The sequence below is a fragment of the Malurus melanocephalus genome, unplaced genomic scaffold (assembly GCF_030028575.1).
Source record: "Malurus melanocephalus ecotype Western Australia unplaced genomic scaffold, MMel_1.1 scaffold_93, whole genome shotgun sequence".
NCBI lineage: Eukaryota > Metazoa > Chordata > Aves > Passeriformes > Maluridae > Malurus > Malurus melanocephalus.
In genome coordinates this window covers 113404-136734 of record NW_026623325.1, presented here as the reverse complement: position 1 = coordinate 136734, position 23331 = coordinate 113404, and the positions used below count along the sequence as shown (strand labels likewise).

General features: G+C 37.3%; 1 protein-coding gene across 1 annotated transcript in view; it reads right to left on the bottom strand.

Moving 5' to 3' along the window:
- The window catches only part of DDX10 (DEAD-box helicase 10), a 154204-nt gene that overhangs the window by 40323 nt on the left and 90550 nt on the right, over positions 1–23331 (bottom strand). Inside the window, exons 15-17 of the mRNA XM_057368471.1 lie at positions 17316–17429; positions 14961–15122; positions 1439–1495 (exon numbers count right to left, since the gene is read on the bottom strand). Coding sequence (XP_057224454.1) covers positions 1439–1495; positions 14961–15122; positions 17316–17429 — 333 coding nt within the window. The remainder of the gene's footprint in view (positions 1–1438; positions 1496–14960; positions 15123–17315; positions 17430–23331) is intronic.

Here is a 23331-nt window from a genome sequence, read left to right as displayed (position 1 = left end):
AAGAGCAGGTCTGCTCAGCTGGCACCCTCAAGGAGAGCATGTGCCAATCTCACACCAGATCACACCAGTAAATGAGCTTTCCAAGTGCAAGTGTTGCACAGAARAGAGGCAGAGATRCATTAAAATTGTGGGCTTGGGGCTACAGTTCCACATTTAACCCAYACCATACCCATGGAMACACAACCCCACACACARASAAATCATTCCTCAATAGGRATCAACTTCATTAATTTCCAGTTGSATAGAGAGATCCATTTACTTGGCCAAGAAAAGGATAGGAGAWGTACATCAGCAAGCAGATAATTTCAAAAGAAAAGGATTATTTTCTCCAGCTGCTGAATAACATTCCTCAAAAAGAGGCAAAATTAACAAGCTGTATTTATGAATGTGATACAGCCTGATTTGATCAATGTTTTCTCCCTTTATTAAGATGTTTGTTAATTATTCATCCCATAATTTTCCTAAAATGCTTGCTCAATGCATTAAAAAGTACGCATCTTTATACATTCAATTATAGGCAGAAATTTCTATTGCTTGATTGGGGAGTCATGATGCCAACAGCTCTCACAGCTTGCCATCTCTGAAGGCAGAATTATACTTAAAACTCAGTATAACTAGGCTTTTCGTCTGAAACTGTAATTACTTTACACTTCAAGGCTACACAATGAAGCATCSTCCTATACTTAAGCCTCCCAGAGCACACTCAGCTAGCAAAAATCGGACAAAGAATATTATTGATTTTCTCAAGGGAGCAAGATATTTGCAACTGCCAAGAAGAAACTGTAACTATTCATGCRTAGCAAAAGGAGATGCAGGGTAAGAAATGACACATATCACTATGTCCGTATTTGAGAAAATCACTGCAGCCGAAGACCTCAGTTTATCACAAASCAAGCAACATGAAAAACTAGAAAAGCCTCTAAGAAATTAGTAATGTACATATGAAGAAAAGGACAGCAAAGGTTTTGTTTGTGGTAATGAGAGCAAGGAACAAATTTCAACGTAAATACTTGCTATTTAAAAGAAAGTTCAGCAGAAAAAGGTTGAAGTGAGATTTGACACACAAAAAAAAATCATCTCACTGCCTGCAAATTATAAACATGACCCAAGTATTCAGAGAAAAAAATGGCATCAGCACTGCAGGTGAAACTGCAACTCACTTGATATACATAATAAAGAGGCTGAAATTCCAGAAGACTCCCATATATTTTATGTATAGATATACWCAGACATATATATTCATGCTTTCTCAGGATCCTTCTACACCACGTTATCACAACCACATTGGAGCAACAAAGTAAGAAAAGACAAGCAACCAGAAAATGCCTTTAAAGAACAAGTAAACACAACACTGCTTATTAAAGAAAGGAATGAAACCATTTAAAAACTGTTTCAAAACCTTAACCAGTAGCTTGACTGAAACAACAAAAACCRTTACCTGTGCGTTCTTATTCCTGGCTTCTCTCCTTGCTGCTTTTTCTTTTAGTCTCTTCTCCTGAAACAAACAATACGTACATTTTTAAAGCAAACTCCTGTATCACTTTTTTTTTTCCTTTTAATACTGCAAGATTGATGTTGAGTCACCTAGATATTTTTAATGCATATATGTCAGACTGGTGGTATTCACCCTACATGTTACTGATGAAAATGACAAATGAGTGATCTGAATGAGATACTATGCATTCTTTTTGCTCTTAAAGGAAATCATAAAACTRTAAGAATGATTCAAGCTCATATTTTATCTTTATCAAGCCTTGGTGTTCTTAAAGGAATAATGCAGCTAAGTAATTTAACAGTTAGTATTTGTCTGTAAAATAAGGTAGTTAAAATGGCACCAAGAGATCCAATTTTGCTGATTTCTCAGTGACTTAAAATGAAATCAAATCCACTTAGCAAACTAAAATGAAAATTTTCCTAACTTCAGAATTGCTAAAGTAACTGGAGAGTGAAAGCTAAAGCATCTTCTCCTTTTTCTATCTCCATTTACTAACAAACACTTTACAAACACATTTGCTTAGTAATTGCATCAATTCAGAAACCATAACAAAGTTCTCTTCACCAAAGAGATCATGCTACAGAAAAAAATGAGCTAAATGCAGTGATAAAACTTATCCAAAGCTGCTTGTTAGATCTGTCAGCATACAGAAGTGCCCAAGATCCTTAATTCAAATGACATTTATTGCTCCTTCTTTTGCTTATTCTTACACCAACTGAAGTATTAGCTCTAATTTAGACTGTTAGGTCTTGCAACTGAACATCCTTCAAATTCTTTATTTCATGAGGAAAGGACACAAATTCAGGTGACAGCACATCCTCTGGAAAAGCACACATCTCGCTCTTCTTGTCTTAGCAATACTTATGACATTGGTCTTGAAAGTCTTTTATGCTAACATAAAAACGTTTCTGAAATACAACTCAGTTTCTCTGAGCAATATAGGCMATCCTGGCATCAGCACATTTAGAGTCGAGTGCACATAAAAGGAGACATTAACATCACTCCAGGGTCAGCACTTCAGCACAGAGAAGGCTGAAGACCAGTTATATATCAACTCACTCATGTGAGTAAGAAGAAAGCTACAGCTTCAGCAGTCCTGCTGCCATTTCATCACAATGATGCTGCCAAAACATTTTGGTAGGTATCACAAAAGTTGTTTGGAAAAGCAGCGTCTGACTGCAGAAAGGGAAAAGGAGAACACAGCCACCAAGATTTTCAAAATCAGGGTCTAAATTCAGAGGGTTTTGAGACATTTGTCAGGTACATTTTCTATTCTCCCAATTGCCCAAGCTACAGAAGTGTTAGCTTATTTCCAAAGTCCCTTTCTGAGTAAGTCAACCTCTTCTTTCCAAACCAAAATCAAACAGCTCCCCAGTGGTATGTGCAAGGTATGTTCCTGATTCAAACACCTCAATACTCTCAGAGTTACGCGCCAGGGCCTTTAGTGCATGCCGTGAGACAAAAAACACCCCAACACCATAGACAGATACAACACAGGTGTCTTATCTCAGATTTCTTAAAAATAGGAAAAGGCAAAAAAAAAAAGGATTACATTTAAGGCCACAAGGGCATCATATGGGATAACAAAAGCTACCAGGACCAAGGACTGYCTGGTTCACATGCAGTTTCTCCAATGAAGCCAATCTATGCATCATGGTCATAACATGATCACCCACGTTATGATGCCTTCTCTCCCAAGTCGAATTTATAGTAATTCCTGATCACTTTTACTTACACTTTTCTAATTATTTCTGTAAGTTTTCCACTTCCTCCACTTTAAATAATATAGTTGTCTGTTCTCTGTTCTTTGGGTTAACTATTCGGGTTCTCTTATTTTTCTGCTAAAACTGTGATAATATTCAAACTTTACCCCTGAAAAACTGAAAGAGAACACAGCTAGAAAGCTAGAGACACATCAGATTTTACTAAGCAGCTTTTGACTTGGACAGTCTAGAAAATTTTGGACAGGAAAATTCTATGGAGTATGAACTGTCAGTGTTTTAACTACAGCTACAGGATTAAGCAAATATAGCAGCAAAGTTCCTGCTCAAGGGATYTATAACAGAGCACTGAGAAGACAGCTTTGAAAGCACAAGATTGACGTAAGGACACAGAAGAGGTGTACACCAGACAGCATAACACACTTTAGTCTCTAAAGAATGGTAAAGACACAAGAAGATTCTAAAGTTAATAGGCTGAGAGACTGAAATAAGGAGCACAAGAGAAAAACAAGACAGAGAAGCAACTGACAGGAGATGCTGCCAAGACCTCTTTTTCATTTTTTTTCCCAAGCAGGGGAGAGAGAGGGTTTGGATCCTTGTAAGTGAAAAACAAAAGCAGATTTTGCAGAAGGTGCATGTATGTTGGCACTGAGTTGGAGTCAGGAGTGCATTTCAGAAGCCAATGTCCTAATCAGGCTGCTTCTTCTGTCACACTAGTGCACTCCAAACAAGACTGGGCATTCACAATGTCACAGGATCATTCCAACTGGRAAGAACATAGACCTCTTGGAAAGGATGTTGCTGGTCCAACCTTCTGCTCACAGAACAGTCAGCTCTGAGATGAAGTCATGCTGCACAGGGTCTCATCCAGTCATGTCAAAATCCCAAGGCTGGAGACTGCACAACATCTGTGGTCAGCCTGTGCCACAGCCTGGCTGTCCCCACACAGAACAAGTTCCCCATACATCCATGTTCACCTCTTGTTTTAACTTATGGGGATTGTCAGAGGTTTTGGTCCATTTATTTTGTGTCATGTTAATTTATTGATCAGAAAACACTCAAGTAAAAAGCCACACAGAAACTTCAGTGTGTTTCACAGATATATTTAGAAACAGATTCTGCTCTGGTAAAAATATATGAATACAATTCACTACACCTCTACTTTCCACAAGTCCACCCTGGCTAGTAATATATTGCTTTCATTTAGTTTTCCATTAATGGTACTATACAGCTGCCTCAGAGACCTTGGTCAGCTTTTAAAATTTACTGCAAATTATCTTTTTTTTCCTCCCCACTTACACACCTACTTAACRAAGATGATTATAACCTCAGTAATCAAAGGGATGAAAATTCTTAGCTATCATCATGTAATATGGCTAAATCACTTGGCTTTAAAGAAAAGTTACAAACCTTCTACCTTTTCTGCACTAGAACTGACAATAAAACCAGCTCTGCCTAAAAGGAGCCAAAACCACGGATAAAGCCACGTCTAATACATGGAAGAGCTACTCACTGTTCCTGTGAAGCTAAAAAGTCTGCCATTGGCTTCTTTTCCCATTTAATTTCCCCTCCTTTTACYGCTGGATTTTAAACAAAAACTCATACCCTTTTAATTCTAAAAATCCAACACACTTAAATATTCTAACATTTACATTCCATGTTCTTGAGACAAAAAATAATGAATAGCAGCATGGCAGCTCTCTACAGTTGGTGAGCTCAGGAATATGTGAATAGAGAGATTAAACCCCAAGTTTTTGGTCATAAAAAATCAAATCTAGCAATTTTGAGAATTTTTTCTCAAAGAAAAGGAAATCCTCTCTTCCTTGGACTCTTTTCTTTCTGCATTTAAGASTTCACTTTACATTGTTCAGAGCAATATAAAAACATTGTCCACTGCAACATAAAAGAAATGCAGCGTTTATTTCCATGTATTATGAATAACTTTGTTTTATACAGTAATTTTTCTTTTAGCTTTTTAATTTGTAAAAAATTAGTGCAATAAATACCTCCTTTCTTGTTTTCAAAGAATTTATGCATAAGTCAGATTTACGACAAATAAATTCTTTTAGCTGCTGATGTGCTGCAGTTTTTTCMCCCTAATACTTCACTTCCCTCTTCYATTTGCTTACCTGAAGGCAAATAAAAGTCCCATTCAAAAAAACTAAACTAATGCATATTATGGCATATTTAGCTCCGAGAGCATTAAAAAAGCCTGTGGCAAATCTATTTCCTGTAAAAAATTCATGCTCATCTGACTCCTCTGAAGTCTTTTTATTTAAATACTCAAGAACTCCCTCAGGTTTTGATCAATCATTTTAACACTAGATTTTTAGTAACTATTCCTTTACATACTGATGCCATAATTTGAAGCTACCAACCTATTTTATTTAACAGCTGAGGTAATGATCTACCGCACAACAGATTTTCACAGGTGACCAAGGTGGCAACAAATGACTCCAYTGCCTGGAAAAATCTGGCTATCACTTGCAAATACATGTTGATAGATACTGGTACCTGATACCATCTTTTGGTATCCAACTATCTCCTGTTATTTTAGTGGGACATAGCTATGGTCAGTTAGYTGTGCTGCAGAAACCACACAAGGAGCTGTTCAAAAGTTCACAGAAGCTCTCATATATTGGCATTACCATAGTCAAGAGCTAGTTTTCATCCAAATGTTATATTAAAAGCTAAAATGTGCTCTGAAAACTGACTTAATAAACACATTTCCTACATCTGTCTTCTCCAAGATTGCATACCAAGTCTGAATTGTTTACATGCTCATGACCAGTGCTACATTTATATTGCTATGTAGCTTAATATTCCTTGTTACAGAGATGAGCAAACCATCTACATGCAGSCATTTCTCCAACCACCAAAACAATCCAACATTTCTAACTCAAAGATAAAATAAAATCAACTCACTAGTATTTTTTTTATTTTTTTCTTAAATATTTGGAAATTAAAACCAAAATTGGTTRCTATTAAATAAACAAATCTTAATACCTTCAACAAAAAGGCAAAAGCTTTTTTACTGTTTTGTGATTGTTTTGTTGTGGGTTTTTTAAAATCTCAATGTTTGTTTTAGAAACCTATTAAAAAAACTCTTCAAGCAATAAACTATATAAAAATAACGATGGCAAGCTGACCATTGGTAAAAGCTGATGTTTACTTTATAGGCAGGGAAACTGAAACACCTAGTAATCAAGGCAGCATGTAAAAAGTAGGCTTCAAAGCCGTGTGAAAAACAGTGCAGGGACAATCTCAAACATTAAACAAGCATCAGAAAAAGTCACAAAGGCAGTAGGAAAAAAGGCATTCTCATTAAAAAGAAGAAAACAGAAACTAGCAGAAACAGACCCTTGAAAGGACGCTCTTGGAACAAAATCAACACAGCAAACCAATGCACAAAGCTCAAAATTATTCCTTTCCCGCTTAGTCCTGAAAACACTGAGTATGTTTTAAGGATAGAAAAGCTTTTCTTATGCTGTTAAGTTAATTTAAAGATGTATGTGTGGATGAGAGGCTGAACATGAGCTGTCAATGTGCGCTCATAGCCCAGAAAGCAAAACGTGTCCTGGGCTGCATCCAAAGCAGCGCGGGCAACAGGGTGAGGGAGGGGACTCTGCTCTGTGCTCTGCTGAGACCCCACCTGCAGTGCTACATCCAGATCTGGGCTCCCTGCACAGGAGGGACATGGACCTGTTGGAGCGAGTTCAGAGGAGGTAAATGAAGATGATCAAAGGGATGGAGCATCTCTCCTATGAAGACAGGCTGAGAGAATTGGGATCATTCAGCCTGGAGAAGGCTCTAGGGAGACCCAATTGTRGCCTTCCAGTAAGTCAGCTGGATAGGAACTTTTTACAATGGCATGTAGTGGGCAGAACAAGGGGTAAAGAGCAACTTTAAACTGAGAGCAACTTTACATTAAATATTACAAAGGAATTCTTTACTGTGAGACTGAACCTACACATACACAAACACAGCGAGAGATAAAGGTAACACTAATTCAAAATACAGTTTCAACAGAATTATATCATGAATAAAGTTAGTTAACACTGTTTAGAAGTAATGTTTAAAGCTGAGAACTAAAATCTTAACAAATCAATGGAAGTTACACTGCAAACCATGCTAATATTTTCTATAGAAAAGTAGAAGAAAATTGGCAGTGAACATGTCCTTCATCCRATTTTGTGGCTGCTTTAGGTTTTGCAGGGCTGATACCATTTAAGAGTGCACAATTCATCATCTGTAGAGGTCACAGGCTCTTGATATGCCTTAATGCAGCCACCAGAAAGGCAAGACCCAGCTCACACTGCAGGTCTGCGAGAAGGCAGAAAAACTCTGCACATTATCTGCCTGCTCATGTAGGCACCCAGCACTATCTGGGTCCTCAACAAGCACAGGGTGCAGCTCCTATCAGAAGCTGCAAGATTGCCTCACAGAACCATGACAGACAAGGTCAGCATTTTGGGCAGTTGTTCCATTACATCCACCAGCAGGACACACAGCCGGCATGGAAGCTCCCTTACAGCACTAGGACTGGTAAAGGCTTACTTCAAGGTTACGCCTGAAGTACTTCAGTGTTCACCTCCAGCAACATTTTCCAGGCATTTATCTGATCAGTGTGTACACATACCAAGTACTTAAGCCTGGTGCTAATAACACCAAGGTTGTAGATTCAATCCCCACATGGGCCATTCACTTCAGAGTAGGATTCAATAGTCCTTGTGGGTCCCTTTCAACTCAGAATATTCTGTCATCTGTGATCTCATTTTTTTATTTTGCACATCAATAAGATGAGGTCAATAATTCTGATTTTGCTGCAAGACGCTTAGAAGACATCCAAGGACACTTCAAGYTGTAAGTGTAGCCCATTCAGCTGTTGAAGTGAAAGATAAACAAGCAAGCCCTTGCCTCCACTAGAGGTACAGGGAGACCAGATGGATGCTGCTGCTAAGGCTGAAGTGGGATGCTTGTCAACCCACTTCTCAGTGTCCATCCCCCTTATCTTAATAGCTCTGCAACTGGAGCATARCAGCAGCATTGCCTGCACACAAAAGCTGTGGAAGGGCTCAGATAGGCTTTCTAACAAAGTAATACTCTGATTTATTTTACACATTTCTCCATCTGTACTTTTCTTTGTTGTTCAGCTGAACACTCTTCTCAGCAGTAACCTTCTTCCCTTTATATTATGCTCCTACGTTGGCATACTCTTTTCATGAGAGATTTTTGTCATTCTCACCCAGCACCACATTAARCCAACTGTACACATGGAAATCTGACAAATTCCACCTCAAAGTGCAGGACTATTCAGGTGCTTCACTTAATAAAGAGCATAATCCTGCACTGCAACTTTTTACCCCTTCAGATTATTTCCTTGAAAATATGACACAACCTTTCTTCAGAAGTAATCTAATTATTTAGTTCAAACTACAAATACTGTTTTTCATGGCAGCATTTATCTTCAAAGCATATACTGAAKGGCTTGTGCTATATAGTATTTATTYTAAAATAAAGAAAATCCCTCAGGAGTCTTTTCCTCTTCTTGAGGATGGTACATGGTATTCAATGATTTATTACAATACACTATGACTCTCAGAATTATTTTATACAACTATAAACCAAACATGTTTAAATCATAACTACTTGTCATCAACAGAAATCGCCTGCAAAAGCAGGGAGCCTAGAGCCTAGAATTCCATTTGGAATGGGGCTGCCAAAGAAGTAGTAAGTCATAGGATGCTCCCCTGAAGAGCTTTCCCATTCGGGCCATGGCTCAGCCAACACAGGATTTCTCAGCCAAGGCATGGGGAGAGCATTGTGGCAGAGACCAGAGGTTGGAGAGAGAGATAAAGACTACAGCATTACACCAGGAAGCAAAACCCAAGGAATGCAGTGTCATGTATGGCATGACATACATGGGTGGTAGGGATACCTTGAATGTAAAATATGGTTTGCAATGATATCCTGTTACAACTGAGACAAAGACAAGAAGGAGAAAAGCTAATAAAATAATAAAGCGATTATGAAATACACTAATGAGCAGTAAGGCAGACAGTAACAAAAGATGTGAACTCATAAATCACTGAGAAATGAACACTAAAGGAACCACAAAAGCACAACCATGGGAAGGTTCACACAGAACTCTGTAACTGGTGAGAACAAGAGAAAACAGGTTATGTTTATCAGCCTCATGGAAAAGAGCAAACATAAAAAATGGAATGTTTGGAAGGCATTATGAGACTGCGCAGAAAGACCAGCACATGGAAAAACCCAAGGTCAGTGACTACATATGGGCCCTGTGATGTGGGTATGAAATTAGACTTATTTGGGGTTTACTCTGCTATTTAATGTATTGGTGAGTGTGCTTATCAATCAAAGGAGTGAGGATCTTCCTAGTTCTGCCGGTAAACATCAGCCCCGATGAGCCAACAAGAAGAAATAAGCCTGTGCTGTACATGTTTCTGTGAGTGCAGCCTCTGTTGGATGTGTGGATATCCAGAGTGCCCTGAGGGTGCCCCTCTGTGCCATCCAAGTGCAGGGGGCTCCTTGTGCAGCCTGGAACAGCAGCAGGCTTCATCAAACACTCCTGCCATAAAATCGCCTCAGTTCAAACCCAAGGGATTTGGCTTCCCTTACCAGTCTGCAATCTTCCATTTTCAGCAATGAATTTTAATCGGAATTCAATATTCTCTTCATGAAACTGAAAGCTATTTATTTTATGATAGTCTTTACATAAAGTCTGGTACAAAGAATTTCCTCTTTTAGCCTTGGAAACTATTAATAAAGTAATAATATTTGTGAGAGCAAATACACAAAGGGTGAAACATAGCAGTGTTTCCTCCTCATTAAAACTATGCACTATGCCACTAATAAATGCATTTAGGGCACAGGAGACAAACCAAACAGATATTTTGTTTCACTACAGTTACTAAAATAGCTTTGTATTTTCTGCTGAATTAAGAACAGCATAAGGAAAACTTGTGGTACAAATCAAAATCATTCCAGTAGCACCAAATATCTAAATTACCAAATATTGGTTAAGGGCCACCAAATATCTCCAGATTCCTTCGAGCAACATCAGTATCACTGGAAGACTGTGCAAGGAGTCTCAAAAATTCAAAGTATATGTATTACTTTTAAACTACAGACTTCTGGTACAGGGCAGTTCCTTCTAAAAGATCCCCTCATGATTTGCAGTCTGACTCATACCTCTAGAAATATATTTGTTTAACGTCTTCCAGGAAGGTACAGAAGTACTGCATCTTGCAGCATCAGACCCCTAAAGACAGTCTTTGCTTGTCTGCTACTAATATTGCCCAAATAAAATTACATTTTGAAAAAAATACTTCTAGCCATCTTCTCACATTGATCATTCAAAACTCACAGCATATCATACTTGTGGGAAAGAGGGGTAAGAAATAAGCCTCCTATACATTTTTCCTTCAGCACCAATGGGCATTTGCTGAGCTTGCATTAGCATAGGGACAGAGAGATTATTAAGAAGTGARATGAATCCCTCTCTGCCACTATTTTCCTCCTAACAGTGCCTTTTCAGTTGAAAACTTAAAAAATGGAATGCTAAAACATGTTCTGAATAGTTTATTCACTTCCTTTATTGTTGTTTATAACATTTTACACCTTTCAAATAGCTGACATTAAATAGCTATTAATGCAAAATTCTTTCCACATCATTTTGATCAGTGTTACTGTCCTTTCCTTGTGTTCAAGTACTAAAATTTACTTTGCAAAAACCTTGATAAGCATTAATTACGCCACAATTACACCTCAGAGTTTACTTTGATCCATCTGATTTTCAGTTTTTCTGTATTTGCAGAAGAAGGAGAGGATAATAAAATTTGAGACTCATGAAAGAAACCTAATTATAGAGATGCTTTGAAAGTTGCCACAAGCCTTAAGGCACTGCAACACACAACTCATGTAATCTGAGCATCTCACGAATGCATCAAAACTTTTTTCTGATCATACGGGAAACTGTGTTCATTTAAATTACATTYACAAATGGATTTAAAAGCAATGGCCTGTGGATACTTTCTGAATAGTTTTGTTCTCCATCAGAAACAGTTTTATGAGGAAAGTTCATAAATAAGCTTACATGCCATGTTTCCCCTAAAAAAAAAAAAAGTGCTCTTTTGGGGAAGTTTTGATTTTTAAAAGTTCACTTTTTTTCGCCAGAGACCTCTAATCTTCAAGATTATACTGAGGAAACTGTAAGAAAGGGATTCTCAATTGAAGATGACCTATAAAAGTACAAGCCTTCTAAAAACACTGCATTTTCTACATCCACTCACTAYCAAAATCAGAATCAAAATGAAAACCAGAATGCRCCTGCCAGAYAAAAGAACCTGGATGAAATAATATYTGTTCATATAGCCTTCTGCAAATTGTTTTGTTATTGTAAGTCACCATTTCAAAGCCATTGWAAAGATCTCAGGTATTAGCACACATTCAGCTTGAGGGGACTTACTGATTACATGTACTTAGCCATGTATAAGACTGCTACATTTGATTTATACAGAATGAATAAAATCTAGTGATCTGCTAATATATTTATGTAATAACTGTGATAGATTTAGCATGTTTCTCAAACTGATTTAAAGTAAAAAATAAAAAAAAAACAAACAGCCAAACACACCAGGAAACTACACCAAGGATCAGCTGCAGTAGGAAGAAAAGGAATCAATAGGAGGAAATATGAATTGAGATAAATATTAAGCAAAAATCTTGAACAAATCTGAAGCAAAAGCAGAGAGGAAAGGTTTAGCCCTGGCTTTTTCAAAAAGCTAGGAAAAAAAGACAGTTGTAGGAGAATTCAGCAACTGAGGCAGAAAACCAAGAAACRGAGTTGTCATATTTGATATGGTACATACATCAAATGGACAAAGAGCTACAGCAGTCTGCTTGCAAGAAGAAAATTTAAACAAAGATAGGAATGAAATAATTAGCATAAACTGCAGAAAGGACAGGTCAGACTAGAGAGTTCATGTTATGACATGATGTATTTTGGCTTACAGTGAAGATGGAGGATTGTAAAAGAAGCAATGACAGTCACAAGTGATGGATTCARGACTCTGTACAAAGGGTTCTGCTGAATGCCAGCAAAGGAATATATAAGATGGGATTAAAGTATATGACTTTAAAAAGCTCCTCTTTCAATGACACAAGAAAGGGCACTAAGACATCCAAACTTACACAAAATCTSAAGTCATGAAAATTAGGTCTCCTAGTCTTTTTATTGCTCTCTTATCCTTTWTCGGTAACACACCTGAATATTCACCTTTAAGGTTTCACTCTCTCCCTCCAAATGAGGGTATAAYTTATGCCACTTGCCTGTCAGGCTTACATAAACAACCAACTTTTCAAYAGAAAATTCAGACAATAACCAGGCACCTGACCAGGCTTCTGCAGTATAGTCACGATACAAGGATTTGCATAGTTCTTCCTTCCTATCATTGAGATGTTAGCCAATGATTCAAACTCAACTAGTATTTGCTGCTGAGTGATTGCTGTCTTTTGGGATGGGAAACCTTATGATGTGGGGGAATTTTTAAATACCATTGGGAAGTCACTGTAAAAATGTAACTCGTTTGTACTGTGAGGCAGTTCAAATTTACCCCTTCGTAATAAAGAAGGGCAACAGAATCAATCTGTATGTCAGCCTTACCTTATATAGTCTGTATTAATTAATCTATAAAATGAATTGGTATCCTGAACGCCTACTGAAGTGAGGAGAGAGGATCACCTTTAACCACAAGGTTAGTGAGACAACAGAAAGGCAAATGAGGATCTACCAGARTAAAACCTATCACCTTCCTGCCCCTTCTTTCCTTTCAAGTTTCATCTCACTTAAATTTGGATGTTAGGAATCTAAACTATTAGAAGTTGTAATTATTAAATTACAATCAGGTAACTGAATACTTTGTCATGGACAGAGAATTTACATATGAAGTATTTTTCCCCTCAAATGATTAAGTCTCAAAAAAATCCAATGTCCAACGTGTGTCAGTCACRCAATGACTGAATGGCAGCCCTAAATACTAGACAATCATTTCACAGGACAACAAAGAAAATTCTTTTTAAAAAAATCTATTTCCTTCTTTTTTACATACTATCATTTATTTCTTTTATTTCATTTCATAGGGAATAATAGTTAGGTGTAATGTGAAAAACACTCATGYAGTAAGCTACAAGAAACTTCACATATGACACTTTACATAATTACAAAAAATCCCCATGACACTAATGTGGCGAACCTGTTAATTTTGCCTTCGTTTTGAAAAGAGGCATTCTCTTTTCATAGTATCTCCACAGCTGAAATATTTTCTTTTCAATGCAGGTAAATAATATCTGGCCAACATAATTTGTTCTCAGCACTATAACAAGGAAGCTGTGTTAACAGCCCAAGTGCTGAAGTATATTATCATTGAAGKCTGATGTAAAACTCACAAAAGCATCACTCAAGGTACATGAATTTGCTAGTGAATAACAGATTGAGTGCGAAGTCATAGAATCGGTTTCTCCTCTGTTCATTAAGCCACATCCTTGAAATCTGATAGCAGTTTTCTGTAAACTTGACTGGGATTTCATTTAAAGMACAGAAAACATGATTTCTTTTCACCTCCTTTCAAATGCAACACTGCTAAAGCGGACGTGAGATTTTTTGTATTTGTCAAATGACTGCAACAGGACCACAGGAGTAGACTTTCAAATTAAATGTGTGAAATGTGCTTTGAATTTAGCTGGAATACTTCAGAGCCAAAACATAACTTGAAGCTTTCACAATTCCTTTCCAAATTATTTTGTTCAAATACAAACCTTACAAACACTAGAASATCTAGCACAAACTACTACAATCAATGGAAAGTCAAACTGAATAAAATCAGCATTTACAGTACAGGACAATAAAACAACACTTTCTAATGTGGAAATTTGAAGCTTTGAGTATAAATCAGGCCTTTAACAATACATAGTCCTGGGATCTTATATGTATCTGCTATCTGGAGAATTCCATACCCCACAATGACTAACAGAATGGCCCCTGAAGTCAAAGACATGCAACTGTATTCYATATGACAGGTGCACAGCAAGGTCAAAAAACCCTGCTTTGGTCCATGACAAATAACACAGTAGTAGTTTGAAAACTTATGGTCCACAACTTCAAGGCTTTTAAACACCAGAGAGAAGCCAGACTGCAGATACTGAACATTTCAAGTTACAGCCAAAACCATATGACACAATTTGAGTGATTCATTAAGTAAATTCTGATAGCCCTAACAACACCAACACAAAAAGTTAACACTTTGGCCTAGCTGAAATGTAATATGAAATGCTGAGCAAGTGGTATTCTGAAGACGTTTCAGAGATACTCTTCCACTTTAAGCATTTTTTAGAGCACATATGCCAAATACTGTTTTTTGTGAAACAAACCCTTCCACTGAACGCCGTTTGAAAAAGAGATACTCGCACTAAACAAATGTTAATCTGTAAATTAAACTCTATTACCAACACTTAATACTGAATAAAGCTTTGTGTTATCCAGCTACTTACATCAAAACAGTTTTCCTGTGTGCAATGTAATCCTGAAACAAACTGAAGAATTTAAATGAACTTAYACTTATTATACTCACTTATTTCACAATGTATTTAAGTATTTTTCCTCACTGACTGATCCACAGCACAGTATTTCTGCACTTCAGTAATTGAGGCAGAAATCAACTTACCCTATGTTTTTCCTTTACTTTCTTCCTGTACTCTTCTTTGTCAAATTTGTCTTCTTCACGCAGTATTTCCTTCGCTTTATCTAAGTTGATACCACTGGCATCATCTTCCTCATCTGCTTGCGCCAAATTGGATTTTTGCACAGGTGGCCACTGCTGCACTAACTGAATTAGAGATGCCAGCAAGAAAAAAAAGTGGTTAGAATCATTTTTTCCACATCATACTTTTGGTGTCCTAAATATTCCAATACATTATTTTTCCAGACTAAATAAAAAGGTCTTTTGCAAAGGAAACAAATTAACAAAACTTCAGGACAACAGAAACTTAGATACCTTATTTAACATCACATTCAGTTAAAAATGACTATTTGAAAGTAGTGTCTCCATTATATCACATTACTGTTTAGTGGATTCACTTGAACTTCTTCCCTTCTTTTGCTCTCTTTCCTGATTAGAACAAGTAATTTCTAATCCTGGAAGTCGTTTGGGGAGAAAAAATAATTGCTCTCAAGAAATGACTCTCCAAAAACATACCAACAGAAAAAAAACACATGTACATCTAAACAGTACCTTTCACGTGAACAATCAACATTCCAACATTTTAACCAAGACAAAAAATTAGATAAGCCTTTATTACAGAGTACACGAGAAAAGCATGACTGCAGGTTCATATTTTGAGGGAAACAAGGAGAATAAACATGGAAGGGTTTTTTGATTATTGTACTAAGACTGCGTTGGAAGTGTTTGATGGGACAACATACTGAACACATCCAGCTTCCCTTAAATAAATGAAACTCTACAGTCAAGACAAAGACTACACATTTACCAAAAAATATCCCCATCTATCTTATGACCTAGTAGCTTATACTTCATGGTATGAGAAGACACTTTCTTTGGAAAGTCATTGCGAAATCATTCTTGCTTATGGATTGGGAGGGTACTGACTTGTAAAAAGAATCTACATGGCAGAAAATATAGAATATCTTTCAGCACAAATGCAAAACCAAACACTTTAGGACTCACTAACGTACACAGGGTGTTATTTAGCAGGTATGGATAAATACAACCCACCGTTCCCACATTCTTTTGTAAAACTGAGTTTGTGTATCTGTATTTTCTAGAAAAATACATTTTGTTAGAAGACTTTATCAAAGACAAGCATGTGGAATAGAATAGTAAAATTTCAAAGGACAATTTTACATAGCTCAGAAAAAAAACCAACAACATMCACAGATGCAAATTTTTTGTTTGCTTTCATGTCACCCCTTCTCTATTGTATTGCATTTCAAACTACAATCTGTGACAATTTTTTTCTCCATCCTTACTCCTTTTTGCCTCATTGCATACATACATAAAACATTTGCATATGAATTTTGAGCCAACAGCTTCTGAATRTCTAAAAATATCTGACACTGTAGTTTTCAATGGGGCAACCTCTAAAACCTTTTGCGTTCTGTCTAATGTTAGTAATTACGTATATGGCTCTTCTCCCTGCACCTGCAATATAAAATGTTTTATTTCATTCAGTCACATAAGCAAATTGTATACTGGTAAAGGTGACCTCTCTGTTTATGCCTTACTAAAATTATTATAAAGAAGCAAAAAAAAGCCCCTACTTTTTATCTTAGTGCTAGAAACAGAAAAGCAACGTACACAGAATTTGAAGCTGTGAAATCAAATGTTGGAAAAGTTCATGGAACTTGGATACTTGCCTGTGAGGTTATTTTCACAGGCAAACCTAGAGTGACTAGCAACCACAATAGTTCCTTTCAGTATAAAATCAATACATTTTTCCAGAGTCTATTAAAAGAACCAATCAAATAACTGGCAAATTTCCAAGCACTGCTACCTCAGCATCAACAGGCCAAAATTTGGTACTTCCTCAGCTTTCCTAACAAAACTTTTAATCTAGAAAGAATGAATGCTGGGAAGAAAACCAGGGGCTACTTTTAATTCCAGTACATTAACTCAAGTCTTTAGGGAGCTTTGGGAAATAGCTACAGGAAAATTATTTTACATTTCTGTAAAAAAAAAAAAAACCAAAACCAGGCTCTTGATTCCACCTGAAACTGAAGATAATAGGCAGAAAAGAGATATATTCTGTACATCCACTTAAAGCTGTCATACAAGTATCTTATACATACAAAGATGAAAAGAGGTCAGTGCTCAACATTCCTCTTTTTGCCAATGGATTTCTAAATGGAAGCTGAACACTTCTGCAAAATGCAAGCCAATTACAAAAAACCACATACTTTTGAAAAGCGTATTTTTTTATGGAGATATAAAGTACATTTTTGACTTTATAGAAAYTACAACTTCAATTCCCACCAAAATACAATTACCTTTAATTGATCTTACCTCTCCATCTTCAGTAAAAACTACTTTTGTGTTAACTTTAAATTTCTTCTTCAAGATTTTTTTGGCTTCTTGGGTCTTAGTTGTTTTTTTCTTCATCTTTGATTTTGATGCAGCCTGTATAAAACAAAACACGTTTCCTTAGTTTTTTCTCCTACTCAGAGTACATGCTTTGAACTTCCCTAAAAGTAACTAGATGTATTAAAATTTAATTCCTAAAACACAAGTAAGACTAATTTCCAGTAAAAATCAGCCAGCGAAACTTTCGTAAAAGCATTTTAAACAGGCTGTATCATCAGAATTCATTTGCTGTGCTAAAAATTTAGCATAATTTAAATCCTGCCAGCATCAGGACACCTGGCTCATTCAAGTCTCACCAACCTTTATGGGACAAGGACAATAGATTCATCAGCTTATGCTGCTACCAAGCCTTATCAGACCAGAAATACAGCATAACTGWCTTKAAGCCATTAACTACAACTGAYCAGATAGCAGTTTCCTCTCACWTGTCATCACTTTGCCCSCAGGCATCACAGGAGAGTATTTTGRGCTATTTGTATGTYAATGAATGCCACAAATAGCCATGCAAGAATATTCCAACTTCCCTTGGAGAACATCAGTGCCATGTGATGTTTACTGAATTTAACATTATTTCATTTMAAAATCACAAAAGTTATAAGCATCMYTGGAAAACATTGTAGAGAAAAAAGGTGGTGAAGACACCAAAGAAACTAATGAATGAGTCCACAGAAATTGGATTTCCACAGAAATCCACAGATTGCCTACACAGGTTTCACCAAGGCACTCATCCGATGGCAACATCATGCAACTAAAGAATGTGGAGATTGACAACCCTCAGCTCTTCTTCCAAGAACTCTCCTTTCAAGAACAAATACTGAATGTGTTTCGGTATCTACAACAGCACAATACGCAGAAGACATTTTATGCAGCAACTGACGCTGCAGGAATTATTTTATAGCAAAAAAAATTCTGAAGGAATAGGTGAAGACTCCATAGGAGAAGACTCACAACTTACTCATCATCGCATAAAGACTGCAATCTCTCCAGTACTCAGGAAAAAGTGCCTGAAATACAGATACTAAACTGTCTAAACTTCTAATAAATAACAGAAAGCAGTCAAAGCAAGCAGAAGGAAAATGGAAAAACTGAATTTTTTTCTCAATTTCATTTTTTATTTGGATCGTTTTAATTAGTTTTCATGTCCTATACAAAATCCACTATAAAAGGGAAGCAAAAAAAATTAACTCAGAAAGTCACTGTCATTATGGTCAGCACACTAATGCACTGAAATATGAAAAATTACAGTCCTTCYAACAGGAAAAATGGCTTGTGACAGCTACTGCGCTGTGATATCAAGTAATGACCATATCTATTATAGAAAATAGTAACTGCAGCAGCACTTTTGTCCTCAGTATTGTCAAACTATTTTTGCTTCACTCTGCAGCTAGTACTGCTCAGGTACRTCCATAACAGCTCAGAAAGCTGCGATACTCCCTCATCACTACTTATTCTACAAACACAAATTGTTTGAGAATCTCCATTTGCATAAAACCCTTACCTCAAAATATGGACTACTTAGCAAAACAACAGGAGCTGTCCAGAGGAAGAATTTAAAAGGAGATGTATTTCAAGGTGGTGGGAGAACATTATTCACTACCATTGCATTTTCTTTCACTAGCTGCTTTCAGTCTGAAACTTACAGCAATTTTTTAATATTAGCATATTATGCTGGTACCGATAATATTGGCAGTGCAGAAATTAAAGACTGTTTAATACAAAAACAAGGCTGAAAGCAGCTGGTGAATGAAAAAGCTGTGACATCCTCCATGACCCATGACACCCTGTGACCACCTCACCAAATCTCTACTGTCACTGCCTGTCTTTGCTTTGACCCCACATTCAAACGGCCACAGCAAAACATCTATTTCCCATCTAGCAGGATTCATCCATATTAAGACATGCAACACTGGATATCAGACCTCAGGCTTCCCCAACCTTCAGTGCCAACCCTTGGTTCCCTGTGTTTTCAAGTCATACTGTTCACTCATTCCCCATTTCCATCTTTTGTACTAGGAGATACCTGAGAACTGAGAAGCAGCAGGTTGACATTCTCTACAGTTCCATCTCTCTTCTTCACAAAGCATTCCCCACAGCAGCAGGCACCACCAGCTGCTGGAGGCTGCCAGAAAATCCCCTCCATCTGTTAACCTTAAGTTCTGCAGAGAACACAAAGGCAGCAGGAGCCACGACTCCTCTCTGTCCAGTAAACAGCTGCAACCTGGGGTCACAGCTTTGCAGGCAGAAGTACTACCACATCAGCAGACACAGGTGAATGGAGACTTTCTGCTGCCAACCAGACTCTGCTCCTAGTGGCAGTGCAAGCATGGGCATGGGCATTTTAAAGAGAACTGAGAGGGCACAGCTGCTTTCCATACTGAGCAGCCCATTGCAGGTCCTGCTCAACCACTATCTACCTCTATAAATCTCTTTCTGAAGCTGAATTATTCCATCAGATAAGCAATTGATCCAAGCAAAACAGCATGAGTGATTTGGGCACAGGTTTGCATGCTGCTGTTAAAATATCAAAGGAATCCTGTGTTTGAACTCAAGTTGCTAAGAGCAGTTTAAGCACCAGCTGGCACACACACCCCTCCCTGTCAATAAGAAGAGGCTACCTGCTGCTCATCAGCAGGTACATATTGCCCTCCTATGCCCCATACAATAGGCCCTCAAATCTCACTTTTCCTTCTATAAAGGTGTGGCAATAGTAAAACTGATCAAACAAGACCATAGCAATAATCAACCTCTTTAAAATGGTATGTAATGCTGAAACATTAGAAGAGTCACTCAAGTTCATAAAAATTGCATAAAATGTAGGATCAGCTGCAGGGTTGGGGTATTTTCTACTGTTATTAATCAAAAGCCTAAATTTCTTTTTCCTTTTGTACATGCCAGATGGTTTGCTGGATTATTTAATAAGTAACAATGAAAACTAACTCTTAGAAGTACAGAATACTCATTTTGTTTGAAAATACATTTTGATACGGAAACACTAACACTACAACTAATATAAAAGATCTTTTCTATTTTTCTCAAGAAGGAGTGGGCTTTTGATTTCTGGCTTAAAAGATCTGATATTCTTAGGCTGAATCAATGCCAGAATGTTTTCTAAATGAAGATACTGACAAGTTTAAAAAATAAGAATTACCATTTTTCAATTATAACATCTTTCTGAAAAGACAGGGCATCAGAAACACAACTGTCAGTAAATTTTGCTATTCTAACATGTAATATTTTTTCTTATTAATACAATTTTAAAGTCAGTAGATAGACTTGAGCATGGAATCTTCAGTAACTCAAGATCAAAGCACTTACCATAACCAAGACAAAATGCTTTGACCTTTAGAGTGTTACTCATCATCAACATAAAGTTGCTTTGTTTCTAAGTATAATTTTCTTTTTAATTTCAACTCAACACACCTCTGAAAGCAAGCACAGAATACTCAGCACAAAAGCTTGTCTAAAGACAGGACTACATTACTGTGGTAGGGTAAAATATCAGTAGAAAAAAAAAAACTTAGAATGAATTCTCCAGTTCCGTTAGCTAAAACATGGATTATTGCATTTCTAGGAGGTTGTGAGCTTTTGTTCACCCTCCTGCTTATATCTTAGAATTCCTAGGAACAATGGTGCTGTACCTGGAAGTCTTTTCCAGTCTCTCCCAACATTATTACTTTACGAAGAATTCAACAGCACTGACTCTGAGAAACAAAAATGGCGGGACTCAATTTCATACACTTGTTTTCTATTTCTTCAAGAAACTGCCCATAAGTATTATCACATTTACACTGTCACCAAGCACATTGATCCCTCTGTCGAGTCACCTCTGTCTCCCCACAGAAGGCTTGCAGACTGAAGCTACCAAATCTTAGACAAAGAAAAAGGCTGCTCTCCTCTTCATGCCATGGAAAGAACACAGAGATGGTCTTCATCCAGGAAGCACCACACAACTTCCAGAATACTAATTTATCCTCCAATCACTAATCGAAAGCAGCCTAACCATAAAGCATTACCTCTCAACCCCATAAACTTCCCAAACTCAGACTACAAGGCTTTGATTACTCGCAGTGGAGATATGTTTAGAGAGTTTCAGTCCTCCAGAAAAATACCTAACCACAGAAGCAGCAGTGAGCTATAAAATTCACTTCTTACACATAATTACTAAAGATAAGACAGAAAACATGAGAAGAAGCACAACAGTCAGACTGTGAAGTCCTGTCCATATTAACTTCAAGTACCTATAAAACGCTAAACGCCAAAAACTTCCTCTTGTTAACACAATTTGACTCCAGCAGCCATCTGTATTCCTACTGAATATACAAGACCAGAAAGGCAAAAATCCTAGGATGGGGCATGACCACAAGGGGATGCATGGATGCTGGTTTTCTTCATCATCTGTGGTAGCTAGGTAGTCTTGATCTTAATTTCCAGCCCACTTCTCCAAAATATCAGCCATTTCTGTCCTTCCTCAATTCTGCTGACTGCACACAAGTTATGGTTCACTTTGCAATGTTGTGAACATCAAAACAAGCCAAAGCCACTGAGAAGCATCAGGGCAAAGCTGCTTCCACAAAAAAAACTCACCCAATCTTTCCTAAGAAAACAAGCCTCTTTAGTGAGCCTGTGTTGTTGATCTACTTTTCTTGTAATACAAGTTTGACTAATTTTGCTTTGGTGAAGTATTTTAAGATTTTACTTTTTAGTTAAATGTTAAAAAATAAGACGCTTAAATGCATAGACATCATCCAATCAATTTGCACAGCATCTGTATATGTCACTGAACACAGCTTTTACCACAGCAGTTCTGAAAACTTGGAAATAGGCAGATATATTGAAAAGAAAAAAAACAGTGCTCCTTACATGTTGTTCTATTTGCTTTTCCAGAAACTCCTAAAGCACATTAATCAAATATCAACATGATCTTCAATTTTCAAGTGGTGTCTTAAAAGAGCAGATTGATGGGGTTTTTGTTGGCTTGAAGCTTTTTTTTGGGGGGTGTTATATGTGTGTTATTTTGGCTTTTTCAAGTAGTATCATGCAAGATTTCAAGCAAGACACTGAAAAAGCAGGAAGCTGAAGTAATTGGTTGGTAATTCTTTATGTAATATTACAGTTTGAACTGGGAAATTTTAGACAACTAAATTGCTTGCTACAGCTATTAATTATTTCCTTTCTAAACCTAGTGAAATAATGTTGATTTTAAAAAGAGAGTATTTTACAGGAGAGAAAAACTTACAGCAAGAACTGCATATGGGTTTTACAATAACAGTCATGAAGGAAAGAGCCAGGTTGGTATTCAAAAGAAAACAGCACTCTTAACATAAAGAATAGCACAGACATGAATAATTTCAAAATCACAGCAACAGGAGAAACAAAAATCAAGTAAATAAAAGCATTCTAATAACCCCTATTCAATATTGCTAACTACATGTCGTGACCTAACCTCAGCCAACCGCAAAATATCATGCAGCCACTCACTCACTCATTCCCCCTGCATCAGGAAGAAAATCAAGACATGCAGAAGTGAGAAAGCTCCTGATTGAGATAAAGGCAATTTAATAGCTAAAGCAAAAGCTGTGCACACAAGCACAGCAAACCAAGGAATTAATTCACCACTTYCCATGGGCAGCCACCCCAGGAGAGTAGGGCTCCACCATGCATAACGGTGACTTGGAGAGACAAACACCATCATCCAAACATCCCAATCCCAATCCTTTCCCCCAGCTTTACATGGTGAGCATGGCACCTTATGGTCTGGAATGTCCCGTGAACCAGTTCAGGCCAGCTCTCCTGGCTGTATCCCCTCCCAAATCCTTGTGTACTCCCAACCCACTCACCGGTAGGGTGGGCTGAGGAGCAGAAAAACCTTGGTTTTTTGTGTAAGCACTACTCAGCAGTAATAAAAATGACTCAGTGGTATCAACAGCTTCCAGCACAA